This window comes from Bradysia coprophila (assembly GCF_014529535.1).
Source record: "Bradysia coprophila strain Holo2 chromosome X unlocalized genomic scaffold, BU_Bcop_v1 contig_173, whole genome shotgun sequence".
Taxonomy (NCBI): domain Eukaryota; kingdom Metazoa; phylum Arthropoda; class Insecta; order Diptera; family Sciaridae; genus Bradysia; species Bradysia coprophila.
Window position 1 is genome coordinate 4,576,098 of NW_023503302.1, and position 17,099 is coordinate 4,593,196.

Genomic DNA, 17,099 nt, shown 5'->3' on the forward strand with positions numbered 1-17,099 from the left:
CAGTCACGAACTCAAAAAATATTTTTTAGACTTGATCTTTTTTGTAAAATAATCTATCGCCCAAAACCACTTACAGTGGAGGTGTGTCACAAATGGCAGCTGATGAGGAAAGTACGCGAAAGTTTTATCAACAAAAATCTTACCAGAAAAATTTTAGGAAGAAAATTATAGTACACGGAAAACTCATATATGCACCCCAGACGAAGAAATCGGGAACAGCTTCACGATTATAGAACATTAGTTGTGTGCTGCATATTGATCTGAGGATCATACAATGCCCGCCTAATGAATATTGTTGTTGTGTGCTGGATATTATTTTTCAGCGTGCAGGTCTTAGCTGTATGCCTGTTTTATAATATAAAATGACGCCATTTTTTTCAATTCAATAAACAACCTAATTTATCGTTTAATAGAAGAAATTGATTCAATTAACTTTATCAATTTTATTTGCGTTAGGCAAAAAAAAAAAAACAAAAAAACTTTTTCAAATTTTTTTTTTTTTTTTTTTCAATTTTATTATTATTATTTGTTATTAGCCGTAGATTTATATTTAAATTCATCATATTAAATTGCTAACAGATTTTTTTTTTGCTTACGTTTTTTCCGGTCACCCACCCAAGTACGGACCGCGACCATCGATGCTTAACCTCAGTTTCTGACTGCCAACGACTTTACCACTGCTGCTATACTGCTTGCATATAGTGGCAGTCTTATTTCGAACCGTTGTTACTTTGCTTTATGCAGCACACAGGCATATTTATACCTGCATGCTGAATATTGACTAAATGAATAAAGTCGTCCGTATTTAGAATGGGTTATGCAACAACATTTAATTGAATTTATTTTCTATGAAATGTAGTACTTCTCCCCACTAAGCAATGTCATCGGATATTATTATTTTAATTCTGAGCCTGGTTCTGAATTAGAGGTTTTTTCAATCGTTCTACAAAAAAACTGTTCACATTAATAGTGAGCATCTATTACGCGAATTTATAAATTAAGATTGGCTCACCTATAGTTTGTGTATATTACGTAGGTGGAAGCACGGGGTTTCAGGGGCTTCGAACATTTAGTTTTTTCATGTTGCAGATATTGCAGTGTCAAATTCTGTCCAAGATGTGACATATTTGCAAGGTATTGGCCTTTTTCACAAAGTATAATCAGCGTAACCTTCCTAAAAAGAATCTTGAATCTGACAAGAGCACGTGTGCCAACGTGTAAAAAACAAATGTTCAAAACCCCCTGCTGAACCGTGGCGATCCTCTTGTCAAACGGACAGTACATAAACAAATTCCATCATTTATTGCTGAATACCACCAACTATTTCTGTTAACATTTCAAAAGCCTTTAACACCGAAAATGGATTTAAAAGTTCGTTCGTCAAAATTTCTATTGAAATACATAAATGTAACATTATCATTGCATATTAATTCGGTAAAAATAGAAATAACTTTAAATGAAGGAATAAAATTAGATTTGAAAATCATCTTTATGCGTATGTTCTTGAGATCTTCCTTTTATTTCATTAAAACAATAAATTTATTGTTGCATAGTCCATTCTAAATTCAGACGACTTTATTCATTTAGGCAATATTCAGCATGCAGGTATAGTTCGATAGTACCATTTAGTCAATATTCGGCATGCAGGTAAAGTTAAGTAATACATCCCACAACTAATTTGAAGATATAATTCAGCACACAGCAAATATATACCTGGGAACCTCACAATATTCCTACGAGCTGAATAATATTGTTGCCGGAACTATATTTTGAAAATATTCATATTACATGTTTATTGTAATACAACACACGGGAACATTATTCAGTCTGCAGCAAATATATGCAGCACACAACAAATGTCGAATTTGCCGAATTTTCCGTGTAGAAAAGTTTGCGTCAAAAAGTGGCAGATGATAGACTTGATCTTTTTTGTAAAATAATCTATGAAGTCTGGAGATTAGATTACCACATGGACCCAACTTTTTATGTACACTGAGCCCACCGTAAAAAATCGATATATGTAACGTGGACCGAAACCGACGAAATTTGCAAAAATCGATCTGGCGGCAGCCCGAATTTTTGTTCTTTCTTAAAATGATCAGATGGACCAGCTGAGTGGATTTCCGGATGAGCCTTAAAAGAAATAAAACATTTTGTAAAAATCGCTACACCCTAGGTTTAAGTCATATTGTCTGCTAAAAGGCGTTGCAATAGAGCGTATTTTTTGCTCATCTCTTGAACAAAAATGAAACTCGTATGAATTATGGCCCTCATCGCCTTCCTGCGCGAACTTCATACTCGTTGAAATTTTCTATTTGATGTCTTGGGGAATTTCAAGAATTTTGAGAATTTTTATGAGATGCAATTCGCAGTTTCACCCGCTCCGGGAAAAGTTAGCAGTTTGCCTACTTAAATAAACTGCTGACCTTTTAGAATTATCCATTATGTCACAATACTCTTGCCCTTCGTGAAAGGTTAAAGTGCAAATAAATTACAACATTTTGCTTTATGAATATTTTGATACATCTCCAAAATGTCACACAATTATGTAACTAAACAGCGTAAAGAGTCGGATCACCATTGTCACCTGTAACAAAGTAAAAAAAAAAACTGTGAAAACAATATACATGTTCTCCTGTTGCACACTTAATGAAGGATGCATTATATAAACGTACATTGCTCATTTGGATAGCTGTTATGAGCAATATTACGGACTTTATAGAGCACTAAACTAGATAGATTCCATTGAATGTATGAGATATTTATTTGGTGACGTTTTTAACATTTTTCATTTCAATTTGAACCATGTCGCACAGTTTCACATAGTTACCTTAAGTTGGAGGTAAAATGCAATAAATTTTCCAGTATAGGTCACATGATTTGATAGGTCATTTGAATAAGTAAAGGGGTTGGCATATGCGTTACACAGTCGAAAATCTGAAATTATATTCAGAACTACCGTCCAACGAAATGTAAAAGACTTACCTGGTTTATTCTCTCAGTGAATACCAAATGCACTTCGGAATTGGGGGGTCATTTACCTAGGGGATGCGCCTGACATACACTTTCGATAATCCAAAATCTACTCGCAAACTGAAACATCTGTGCCACTTTACCATAAAAATTGTCGTAAAATACCATCGAATTTAGGCAATTGTCGAAGACAATTAAAAGTTACTCTAACAGAAAATCGTTGTTGCCGAAAACTACACTCGCGGAATTCTGAAAACCGACACATTTTCAGTTTTGTGTTTTTTCAGTGTTTTGTGATTTTTGCATGTTTTTTAAAGGGAGAAATCAAGAACCCGCGTAAAACACAAAAACAGAAAATATGTCGGTTTTCAGAATTCCGCGTGTGTATAACATTCAGAAAATTAAGAAACGAGTCGATCTTTTTGAACAACAATCAACAGGGCCTGGTACAAAAATCAAAAATGTACTAAGCAGCGACAATAAAAAAATTTCTAATTTAATTACATCCCTGCTGTTGTCTATGACAACAAAATTGAATTACTATACCATAACTGCAGTACCAATCAAATTATTGATTACGAAACCATTTGATTGTAATACATGTAATACCCTTGTCATATGGCTGTTCAAAGCGAAGAAAATCGAAACACCTGCACATGAAAAACCAACTACCAGCCAAGAAATTGGGACATTACTTCATATTTATGTAATCGATCGGTGGAGCGAAATTCAATTTGTTTGATACTTTTGTATTTGCGGAATGGAAAACTATCGATGCAAACGAAACGCTGAAATGCGAATGAATGTGGAATCTACATTCGACATATAGAGAATAATGGAAAAATAGGGAAATAATGTTTGGTGTAGATAATTTGAATGTGAAGCGTTTATAATGAGTGACAGTCTTGTGATAGTTATTTGAAACTGTCCATAAATGACATCCAATTTTAACGAGCCATGACAACCAAAGATCATCTTTACTTCTTCCTAAAAAAAGTTTCTTGTTACAGTCTCAACAAGAGCTTGCTCGGTTCAAACTTGGTTCAAATCTTTATGGTACTGACATTTAAAGGGAAATCTTGACACGTCTCCTCCTCAAATGCCAACACTATAGTATTAATATCATTGTAGCTACCTCGTTGTTGTTTTAACGATAGAAATGTTTAGTAATAATATTCATGAATGAATTTTTTTCCCATCCGCGTTTTTTTTACTGTAATAATAATCGCCTCCTCCAACCAGTTCTGGTAATATATGAGGATAATTATTTTAACAATTTCGCTGACTTCAGAGGATATTTTTTAGATCCTTGATACCGGATCTTTTTTACAGTAAGCTTTGAGATAAACCTAGTGTCATCTATGACATACCAGAAGCGAAATTATTAGAAATCGAATAGCGGTGTCTCCGTCTCCCAACAATGCTTTTACCGATGCGAAAGCTCTTTACTAAACAACCCCAGACTTGAACCAATTTAATTACCTTAGTTTTGTTTACAAATCTGACAATCGGTTCCAATCTGTCTGAGGGTTAAGTTTTGAGCTTACTCACTGGTAAAGGTAACTCAATGAATTAGTGGTAAGTTAATCCCTACGCTATTGAGTTGCGAATATTTACCTATCCCTTTTATTTCGATGCTTAAGATAGCAAGTTGTATTCATACCATATGCAATCAGTCACTGACGAAACAATCAATAGAAACACTAACGTGGTATACAACGAAATAAGCCATTTCGTATCCGGAAAAATGAAACTTTTGTAAGCCCTGTATTAGGACTTTCAGACCTAATAGTTCAGTGCTCAAAATACGTGTTTCAGGAACATTATGGTTGTTTTACGGCTTGGTAATGTCAAAATGTTTCTAATAAGTATACCCACTTAAAAGATTAGTTAGGGCCAATGAAAGATGGTCATCATAACTTGAAAATGGGAATGAAGGTTTTTTGTCACATGGAATGAGGATTATTGTATTGTGCAACCAAGGACAATTAAGTCGTTTTCGAAATATGGAAAACATGTTTCGCTTATCTATGGAGGAATCTCTTTTGGAGGAATCGTTTTAAAAACATTAAAAGTTGTTCTAACTGGCATTTCTTGCTTTGGCAGCAACTGTGTATATGTGTTATAAGTACACCGCATAATAATAACGAGTGATGCCTTTACACAAATTGTGTAAAAAATGCAAAACTAGGCAAGGGGGATCCACATAAGAGCTCTCCTGTAAAATTTTGTTATAAAATTTTTCTCTTGTATCACACATTGAAGTTAAGTGCGGTATATAAATACTTTAAATGTACATCTATCGGGCGTCGATTCAAATAACCTACATTTTGTTTGAGATAAAAAAAGAAATTCTTATCTACTTATGCTTCTTCTATGTGCTCATGTTGTTGAAAGAGGTAATTCAAATAAAAAGAAAATTTTTCACCGAAAAGGAGGAATAGTTTTATAAATTGGAGCTTTCTATCTCACCCAATTTATTATTGGATTTGGATTTAGTTTGAAATTTAATGTACGCATTACACACTACTGGAAATACTTTGAATAAATAGTCCAGAAAAAACGACTTCGCTCGCTTTACGGTTTGAATTTAGTTTGGCTTATACCAATAAATTACGAATTACGATTTTAACGAGTACTGATTATTAGTTTATGTAAAACACAAAGTCTCAGCTACTACACAATTTTGGTCCTCATCTCACAATAGGTTTAGGATGTACTTTCAGTACCGTAATCTTCAGCGCAATCTTGCCCTAGGAAACAATTTTTGAGCTCAACTGAATTTTAGCCCTTGTCATGGTCCAAATGTTCCTCGAGACATGACGGAATCATCTGTCATCCCAAAATTTAGGAACCAACATTGGAACACCTTACTCATGTCGAAAATAACCCAAATCCAACAAAAAATCCGAACAACACACACCTTTCACCCCATTACCATCTATATCATGCTCCAAAATATACAACACACACATACACACACACAAAATTGCTTTTATATGGCAAGAGCATATTTTTTTGAATTGGAACTTTAGAGCCTCGGCAATACCAATCAAAAGAAAATTATTGGCGGAGAAAAAATTTTGATAGCGGAGATCGCCGTAGAACATGGGTTTGAAAATGCAGACCTCCGCCAATTGCAATGATTTTGTATGACCAGTTACCTCAGATTAAATTTTTAACACTTTGAGGCAATAGAGGAAGGATCAGTCTAATGCATGAACCAAAATTTCAGGAAAATCTATAGAAACGTTTATGAGTTGCTGGATCCACTTTTCCATAGGAACTAACTAACTAACTAACGTAGTGAAAATTCGAGATTTTCCTTACAGCCTGTAAATATTTTTCATATGCAGAATGAGCACCAGCTGAATGTCACCAGCTGGATGTCACCAGCTGGATCTGCTAACACACACTTATTGTATGACAAACAATCGAAACACAGTCTCAACAATGTGCTTACCTCATTCATACGTGTTATGTGCGCGTAGATGACGTTAGCGTAGAAATCCACTGTGTGTAGGTTGTCTTTGAATTGTATACAATACAAAGTGTTTTTGTTTGTACACCAGCTGGTGATATTCAGCTGGTGCTCATTCTGCATATGAGAAACATTTAGCAATTGTATTTTCATACAAACATCAATATTTCGAAGTTCAATATCTCGGCTAATTTTGAAGCTGCAGTAACGTGCGATGGCTCGTTGAACTCGTATGGATTTCTAGATTCCAGATATATTTGGAGCCAAGGAAGAGAAGTCAAAAATGATTTCAACATTCCAAAATTAGTTGGGTGACCGGTTACGCTCAAATTGTATCAGTAAATTTACCGACTCAAGAGAACTTCCACACATCATTCTTTTGGTATTACATGTAACGTTCTAACACACTGCAACAAAATGTACATTTCGGCTTGCGAATAAACCTTTTTTAAGAAATTTCTTTATAGCGAGGAACCGAAATATTTTGTTATAAGAGTGTCATCGGTGCAGTGGAACGCACCTCACTTTTACATCAATATTTTCGACTGCTGCAGTTTATTTGGAATAAAATTCGGTTCTTCTTATTCAAAATGTGTAAACGTAAAATACGCAAAAATGTATCAATACCCATCCCCAAAAATACTCACTTTTCCATGATATCACAATATTATCCGGCGATGTAGAATTTTTTTTTTTTTCAATATTTTTCACACTGTTTAGGCTGAATAGTCGTACACAATTCCACATGTGTAGCAAAAAATTTTCCGGTGACAACAAAATATCAGAAACTTATTAAAAACGTATTAGGGTTTGTGGAACGGAAAACTCGTCATGTATAACACATTTTCATTTGAATGGATAAATGTTAAATTGAATTTAAATTTAAATTGATAAACTAACACAATTTCAAAAATAAAGTTTGATTCAATTTTATAATGTGTGAAGAGGCCGTACCGCACTGTGAAACTTGTGGCATCCGCATCCATGGAAGTTACCGTAACATCTACCGAAATGGAGATAGCTCTCAGCAAATACAAATTTGAAGTTATAAGTATACGATAAGTCAAAAGCGCAAACTCTCTATTCTGTATGGAGAAGTAACTTATAATTTCCACGTTTTACGTTAGCTTACAATTTTATAAATGAAAATAGAAATCACCGTACGTGCAACACACAATAATAACCTGCATGAGTTTCCAAAACTATTTTATTCGGATTATTCAGGTCCTAAACTCGGGATAATTGTGAAAATTTGGTTCGAATATTTATTATTCGCGACATATCGAAGCGTTTTTCTATTGATAAGGTAAAATAATAGTAGATGATAAAAAATGACTGCCGTAGACCGTTCCAGATGCTGTTCCAGATGTAGAGCCCTCAGAAAGAAGGAAAAAATCTGCATTTTGGCACCACCTTTTTTTCCAAGGCATCTGTGGGCTTGCAGCACAAAAGTACTGGGTTCATTTATATGTGCAAAGATACTGGGTGAGGCCAGCTACAACACCCCATACTCAGTTCCGTGGAACAACGAAGCTGCAGAGAATCCGGACTCTACGAACATTCACTATATTTTTAGTCATAACTCTCGTGGATGTACTCGCACCAAGCAGTGCGTATACTCTACCTGTAGGTCTTTCCGTACAACATTACAACAATTTAAAATAATTTTTTCTTGAGTTATTGCCGAAAAACTGTTTTCGGTACCCTCTGACATGTCTTTACTTTTGACCTCTTTTCACAGAAAAATTTTTTTTTTAGAAAAAGTGAAAGATACGTGTTTCCTAGAATTGAAGATTTGGCGATATGACTCTTAAAATAATTTTCTTAATTAATAAAAAAAACCGAAGTGATATTATTTACCACACATAATTTCATAAGTTTTTAGACCCGTACGAAGTACTGGGGTCTTATGGGTTTACGCATACGTTTGTAACACGTCGAATTGGACTCCCTGAGTAAGGGGAAACCTATTGTGGTTGTCTAGAGATGCCAAATCCGCGAAAAAAAAAATGTCCGTCTGTCCGTCTGTCCGACTGTCCGTCTGTCTGCACGATAACTTGAGTAAAACGCATCCGATTTTGAAAATTCTTTTTTTTCCCGTTTGGTAATGTCAAAAGACAGGCTAAGTTCGAAGATGAGTGATTTTGGATCGACCCCTCCCGAGCTGTGGCCCAATAAGTGCTTTACGGTTTTTCGAAGATATCTCCGGACATTTAAACGTTAAACTTGTAAGTGATACGTCAAATAAAAGGTATTTACAATACCGATCGACAAAAAAAAAGTTTATGGAAATCGGATGACCGACTCGTGAGTTAGACCCCTTGGTGTGGAACAGGCACAGGGCGGCAAGCAGTTTTTGCTTGTAGGTCGGCCACATTTGAACATATTTCGTCTGTTTTAGCTTTATTAGATAGGTATTGACCGTACCAATCAGGGAAAAAAATTTTTATGAAATTATGTTCTCCGGAGCGTGAGCTAGGTCTCTTGGAGTGAGCTCTTATCTGGCTACTCGGAAGTACAGTGAACGTGGTGTATTTTGACAATATCTCGAGTAAATTTTGACCGAATTTCATGAATTTTTTTTTGTTTGAAAGGTATTAACGAATGTAAAGCTATTTCCGGTACTATTTCCGGTCTCCTAACAAAATGGCTGCCGGCGGCCATATTGGATTTTAGTAAAATAGAAATATCTTGGGAAAAATGATACTTAGAGAGTTTCTGTTAACATGGAAATAATTTGTTATGTGTGTGGGGTTTCAGGGATTCCATATACGGACATCTATATATACCTATATACAGCTATATTGAGCTATATACAGGCATATAGAGCTATATAATAGCATATTCCTCTGTGAAATGTTTATTTACAGTGAAATATAGTTAAATATAGCTGTATATAGCTGTTTAAGTAGGAATTTATGAAATTTGTCTTCGTACGGGGCTGTCTATATTGCCTCCGGCAATTTAGTTGTATATGATAACAAGGCAAAGAGTGGATAATGTAAGTGATTTTAAAGGGAGAATAGTTTTTCAGCAGAGAAGAAAATGAAGTAAGAGAAATGAAGAGTTTCACATTAAAGGCTTTTGATACGAATAGGTGTTTCGTACGGGTCGGCGTTAGCTATGTTTTTTTATTGCCCATATTAAAAATTACAAAAAGTATAAAAATATCACATAGAATATAATCACATAAAAACATTGAAATCATGCCCGTCATTGAAGGTGTCTCTAATGCAAATTGAATTACCCCTCTGAATCGCGATGGACACCCGTTGCAGCAGGTAATCTAGTGAACGAGGTTCACCAGTGTTTTCCTTCATCAGCTTGCCCAACTTTTTCGCGAAAATGGCCGTCTCAGGTCCGATTGCAACGAAAGTTTCGAATGCAAGCGGCGTAAAATTGTAATTGGCTTTTAAGTCGATGTAATTGTTATGTTTGAGACGCTCAGCCTGGTCTGCCGCTGCTCCACTGACCAAAGACGTAGAGTTTAGGTACGAAACCGCAATGGTATTCACAACAGTGACGTCCCAAATCAATGGCTTACCGCGACTCCATGGGTAACTGGTTACACCATCTGGGCGTTTACCATCACGTCTTGAAAGACCATAAGGCTCGGTGTTATTGGGAACTCCAGCAGAACTGAAAGCCATTGAAAAAATCTTGTAGATCTCGCCATGACGTGGGTATTTTCCTTTAGTTTTATTGCAAGACAGTGCGTGGTAGCCTTTTGGGTCGACCATTTCTCCGTAAACACATCGATGAGGTTCGCATACATTGTTGCCACATCGAAGAGCCACTGCCGTTCTCGCTGAGTCATTATTCAAGAGGAGTCCTAATTGGTGGGATTGTACTGCCTGGAGCCACTTGGAAGATGTTTTTGTTGATGACGCCAGCAGTCGTGCCCTATCAGTTGGACCACTCGATGATAGTAACTCGTCGAAAATAGACTTAGATCGTAAATTGTCCCATGAACTCTGCAGTTTTTTCAAATCTTCTTTGGCTGGAGTCAGCTCCGAAGGATAGTCGCTGATCATGGATGCGATGTGTTGGTCCAAAATGCGAAGATTTGTGTTGGCCAAGAAGAAGTTAGAAAGCTCTTCTGACTGGAATATTGACGAAAAGTATGCTGGTTGAGCCAAATCCATTGTCCTTCTTACACCGAGCCCAGCCATAGACATCGGAAGGGTAGCTTTCATAAGTGCAATAGTCCAATTTTAGGCACCATTAAAAACCCACTAAATAGGCAATTTCGACAGATATAGACATGTTTGATACATTTGTAGCGCCTTTGTAGCGCTGAGAGCTCGTTAGACATCGTGCTGGAAGAAGAAAGCTTTTCAGAAGCCTTCAGCGACAGTAACATTGCTGATTAATTTTTCTAACAATCCTCATGTCTAACAACACATATCTCAAGAAAACCCTCAAGCTTCAATGGAGTCCTCATGTCTAACAAAAAATATTTCAAGAACGCTCTCATGCCTCAACGTAGTCCTCATGTCTAACATAAAATATCTCACGCAAACCCTCAATCCTCAACGTAGTCCTCATGTCTAACAAAAAATATCTCACGCAAGACCTCAATCCTCAACGTAGTCATCATGTCTAACAAAAAATATCTCAAGAAAGTCCTCATGTCTCACAAAGTCTTCATGTGTGCAGCGCTACAAATCCTCAATCCTCAAAACTTAAACTTTTCTAACATCTCACCAATCCTCAGCCAATATTTGAGACTTTGAGATAGCTCAAACCGTTCTCAATTGAGATTTTATTTTTACTCGGGTTACTTTACACTTTCCCGCTGATACGATAATCTCATTCCATTAAACGTGTTTAGTAATTTGGAAGTTTCAGCAAAAGTGATTCATTGGTCGCCCACGTTTTATGAAAATCTCTTGCCCATGAATTTTAAATTTGAAGTCTATACCCATAAGGCTTTTAAAAAGACAATAATATCTCTAATTCAATTCCACCTTTCCTTCCGACCACTCACAGCATTCCTAAAGTTTTATCAAAATATCAAAAACCCGATTGATTGTTCTCGAAATAGAAATTTAAAATAAAAGAAAAGTTGATTGACCTAATAAATTTTTATTATTTTACAATAAATCACCGATCCAATCCAATGCGAATCTTCATAAATATACTCATAAAAAGTAAATCTCCTCTGTTTATCCGATATTCTGCTATATATACATCGTTTCGATTACATATAAAAGTTTAATGGCCATTGACTGTGGAAACGGTGAGATGTCTGATTGATAACGCGATGTTATGACAAATATTTAATTAATTCATTGGATTAATAAAAATGATGGCTCCTCTTCAGACTGTATGTTTTCCTCAAACACTTAGAAATCAATTTTTTAGGGTATATCGATTTTAAGAAACCTGAAAATCAGTACATGCGTTGAAAACCGTACTGTTTCAAGCCAAGCAGGGTAATAGAGTAGTTTTTTGATACCAATAATGAGCAATGCACTGTCTAGCACCGAAGCTGACTTTGACGTCACTCAAATAGTGAACCGATCAAAATTGGCTATTCTTTTTCATACAATGGCTATCAAATTTTTTTTAAGTAGTCAACAGGTGTGTGTTTTGCCTTCTAATTGAAAGATGTCAAAGTCAACTTCGGTGCTTGACAGTGCATTGCTTTGAAACATGTCGTAGAACAATTTTTCGTTAAGAATTATGATCTGCAGGTACAGAAGTAAACCAGACAGGAACAGAGAACGCAAATAATCATTCACGCATTCATTTCATCCATTCGTACAGCTGAATTTTTTTATAAAAATAATTATGACAGACAGGCTTGTATGGAAATCCAACATAACAATGAAAAAAAATTCATACAAAATTCAAATTTTTAACGGTCAAAAATTATTTTTAGAAAAAAATTCAGCTGTATTAGCGTTTTGCACAAAAATCAAATGAATATTACTTATGAGTTTAGGTCGCTCATCAAATCGACTGCTTTTGACCGATTTACTTCACTCTGTCGTGTAATTTCGTTACTATTGTATATACTCTGTTTTTAGGCTCAAAAAAATTTAAATTTATTTATGAAATTTAGCTACAGTCCCTAAACCTGTAGAAATGTTTGATTTGAGTAAATTTAGCTTATCCTTCTGTCACTTCTTTTGGCAGCTTGTATCGTTTTAGTACGTTTTCTCTCCCAGCAGCAAAAACCCTATCCCAGCAAAAAAAGAAACTAAGGTCCCTGACCGTGATGTGCGGATCGTTGAAGCAGATCTGGAAATTTCCATAATGGAGCGCATCGAAACAAGTAGACTAGCTTAGTATCAAAATAGTTCCACTCTTTCCCTATTAACGCTGATAATAGAGTATCTTCGCAAGGTCTCCAATGTTTTTTTGTTCTTCTTTTAAACCAGTAGAGATCATGCATTATCACCCAGATCAAAAGGAATTATCACCCGGGGAATTAACGCTCAGGCATTATCACCCAGATCATTTTGAATTATCACCCGGGGAATTAACACCCAGGCATTATCACCCAGCTATGTGAGAATGATTTCCCAGCAGTTTGTAGCTTAGAAATTATTACCAACTGAATTGGGAATTATCACCCGGGGAATTATCACCCGGGAATTAACGCCTAAATCAATAGGAATTATCACCCGAAGAATTAACGCCCAGGCATTATCACCCAGCTATCTGAGAATTCAAGCTTAATGTGTCTAGTTAATTGTGTATCGTCTTAAAGGCATGTTAGTAGTATAGTTAATTGTGCATTGTCTTAAAGAAATGTACAATAACTCTAGTTAATTGTGCATCATCTTAAAGGCATGCACAATTAGTCTAGTTAATTGTGCATCGTCTAAGATGCATGCACAATTAGTCTAGTTAATTGTGCACCGTCTTAGAGACATGCACAATTAGTTTAGTTAATTGTACATAATCTTAGAGACATGCACAATTAGTCTAGTTGATTGTGCATCGTCTTAGAGACATGCACAATTAGTCTAGTTAATTAGGATCCAAACAATTTTTTTTTTATTTTTCTTCGATGCAGAACATTATTATAAGATAATCGTCTTAGAGACATTCACAATTAGTCTAGTTGATTGTGCATGTCTCTAAGACGGTGCACAATTAACTAGACTAATTGTGCATGCATCTTAGACGATGCACAATTAACTAGACTAATTGTGCATGTCTCTAAGACGATGCAAAACCAACTAGACTAATTGTGAATGTCTTAAGGACGATGCCCAATTAACTAGACTAATTGTGCATGTCTCTAAGACGATGCACAATCAACTAGACTAATTGTGCATGTCTCTAAGATGATATACAATTAACTAAACTAATTGTGCATGTCTCTAAGACGGTGCACAATTAACTAGACTAATTGTGCATGCATCTTAGACGATGCACAATTAACTAGACTAATTGTGCATGTCTATAAGACGATGCACAACCAACTAGACTAATTGTGCAAGTCTTAAGGACGATGCACAATTAACTAGACTAATTGTGCATGTCTCTAAGACGATGCACAATCAACTAGACCAATTGTGCATGTCTCTAAGACAGTGCATAATTAACTAGACTAATTGTGCATGCATCTGAGACGATGCACAGTTAACTAGACTAATTGTGCATGTTTCTAGGATGATGTACAATTAACTAGACTAATTGTGCATGTCTCTAAGACGATGCACAATCAGCTAGACTAATTGTGCATGTCTTAAGGACGATGCACAATTAACTAGACTAATTAAGCATTACTTCTCAGATAGCTGGGTGATAATGCCTGGGCGGTAATTCCCCGGGTGATAATTCCTATTGATCTGGGTGATAATTCCTGGGTGTTAATTCCCCGGGTGATAATTCCCAATTCAGTTGCTAATAATTTTTAAGCTACAAACTTCTGGGAAATCATTCTTACATAGCTGGGTGATAATGCCTGGGTGTTAATTCACCGGGTGATAATTCCAAATGATCTGGGTGATAATGCCTGGGCGTTAATTCCCCGGGCGATAATTCCCCGGGCGATAATTCCTATTGATCTGGGTGATAATGCCTGGGCGTTAATTCCCCGGGTGATAATTCCAATTTAATTTCAGTTTTTTCAGTCTGGGGGATAATTCCCCGGGTGATAATACCCGTCACCGTAGAGATCATCCTCGTATACTAGGGTGGGTCGATTTTAATATTTGAATATTTATCCAAAAAGCACATAGAGCATTATTTACGTGCAAGCGATTTGTCAAACATTTATAGTGTGGAAACATTTTCCGATGGGTGCAATGGTATTAGTCACAGAATGTCGGAAAAATGTCCCATGTTTATTTTGCTATAACGTCGAATTAAAACAAAAAACAATTTTGTACATTTTTCCGCCCTTTTAGCATGGAAAACAGGTTTCGCATGGAAAACAGGTTTTCTATGGAAAACATGCTTCGCATGGAAAATGTGTTTCCCATTGAAAGCATGTCAGGCATGGAAGACATATTTCGCATGGGAAACATGTCTCGCCTGGAAAGCATATTTCGCATGGAAAGCATGGTTTGCATGGTATGTTTCTATGGATAGCGTTTTGACAGCTGAAAGAACCCTTGAACATATCAATATATTTCTTAGTTGACTGTTTCACATTAGAAGAGACTCATTGAGACTCTAAGTTTCTCAGGGTGAAAATAGTCTTAAGTACCCTATTTGCCCGGGTGAAAGTAGTAGTGGACTGAACACTATTTGCACCCAGGTGTAAATATCATCTACGTAAATGAAACTCTTCAAAATAAAGATAAATTCACTCCGATACAATAAAATTGATTAAAAGTTTCCAATCTAAATAACTCCCTCATCTCCCGTAAAAATTGTTTTTCTTTATAAAATGCTGAAAATATATATGGCGTCTACTAATACTCTTTTTTTATTATTTATTGCAGATATCCAAGAGTTTTACGAACTAACTTTATTGGACGATACTAAAACAATACAACAGAAAACTGTTGAAACACTACAAATAGCCAGTAAATGGGAACAAGAAAATTCATTAAAAATATCCGATGTAAGTGTTGTTTGAAACATGCATTTTGCATTTATTATACTTACGAAGGAACAAGAAAAAGAAAAGAAAACTAAAACGAGAAACTAGAGTGCGTACACATACAGTGTGCTAGTTGATGATGGAATTTATTTCCATTTTTATTCATTGCAGTGTTGTAAATATGGATTCTACGCCTGCTAGTATTCGTTCATATTCGTTGTTATGATGTTTTTGGAAGCGACCGCAAGTTAGATATTTGAAAGGCTATTAGAGTCCTTATTGTTGTACATGTAAATTATCTGGTGTAGGTGATTGACTCCATGTGGATACACATGACTGTTGTTACTTTTAATCTTAAATTGAAGACGGCTCTTTAATAGTTTTTCAACGTTATTACTAAACTCCACTTATAAATACCATCAAAGGACGATATATATCTATCATCTGATATCTATCAGAGTATTTAAAGGGGGACTATCGACTAAAATGCGATAAAATAAAAAGAAAGTTCTCGTTCCGTGATTTTTGCAATCAGTGCAGAGCAATTGACTTTGGGTATTTAACAAAAATACGAAACTGAAGTTGCGGACGCACTTCATCAAATTATCGTCGAAATTCTATGTCAAAGACGACTGGCTATTCACTGAGGAGTTCGTTTGTTATATTTTTTCCGTCTCCATAAAACATTTTCCAGATTACATTCTATTGATCTTGCACTATAAAAGATTAAAAAAGAAAAGCAATAGGAAGCTGTAAGACACGACTTTGAAGCTAATATTTTACATCTGGTTCATGAAATATGTATTCTCGTTCCAATATTATTCGTAGCGATCATCCTATATGTACACGACTATAGTGTAGCAAAATGTAGTTGGTATGCAAAGCGTAAAACAAACATGTGAATCCCCTACAGAGCATGTATGAATAATACTGCCTGCAGTCGGTTCCATGCAATGACATGATAAAAAATTGTACTCTTCTTACATTCGACTGTATAACCGACCACATATTAATTGCAAACAATTTCATTAGTCTTTACGTTAGGGGGTGGGTGAGTGCCCAGACATGGAGCTTATATTAAGTGACGTCATATCGTCATATCCCGGTATGCAAAAAAGGTTTCAAATAATCTTGACAGGGTTCTTTTAATATCGATTTTCAATGACTGTGGTCTCCTCGAATGTATTAGTGAACCGAAACACATTTCGTCCTTCTTTTTCCTCCCTTCATTCATATTTATATTAAGGACTCCCTTCGAGAATTTGCCGTGAAGAAATAGCTGCTCATTATGTGCCGGATTAGCAGAATCAATTTGCAAATCGAATGTTTTAAAATTCCAGAACGATCGAGGAACAGCATTGTTGCCGCTAACGCAAGCACTGATCAATTTAAAGGAACAACAGGAAATCGCTGAAATTAATCAAGTAAGTTAACCGCATAAGTAATTTATTTGTTAGAGATACAAAGTTGAAAGCCTATAGCCATATTGTTATACAACCTGGTCCAATGCTCTAAAATAAAATTGCGCGAATAGACACATGTGGTATACATGTTTGAAACAATGACCTTGTGGGCGATTGAGGCTTGCCGGTATTATAGCGAATTTTAATTTTCAGTTGTCAGTAGGGATGT

The 17,099-nt window shown here is 35.8% G+C and overlaps 1 protein-coding gene across 6 annotated transcripts in view; it reads left to right on the plus strand.

Moving 5' to 3' along the window:
• Positions 1 to 17,099, plus strand: part of LOC119068231 (disks large 1 tumor suppressor protein) — a 97,303-nt gene that overhangs the window by 21,540 nt on the left and 58,664 nt on the right. For all 6 annotated transcript variants that reach the window (XM_037171744.1, XM_037171745.1, XM_037171740.1 and 3 more), the window contains exons 3-4: positions 15,367 to 15,488; positions 16,808 to 16,891. In XM_037171744.1, coding sequence (XP_037027639.1) covers positions 15,367 to 15,488; positions 16,808 to 16,891 — 206 coding nt within the window. The remainder of the gene's footprint in view (positions 1 to 15,366; positions 15,489 to 16,807; positions 16,892 to 17,099) is intronic.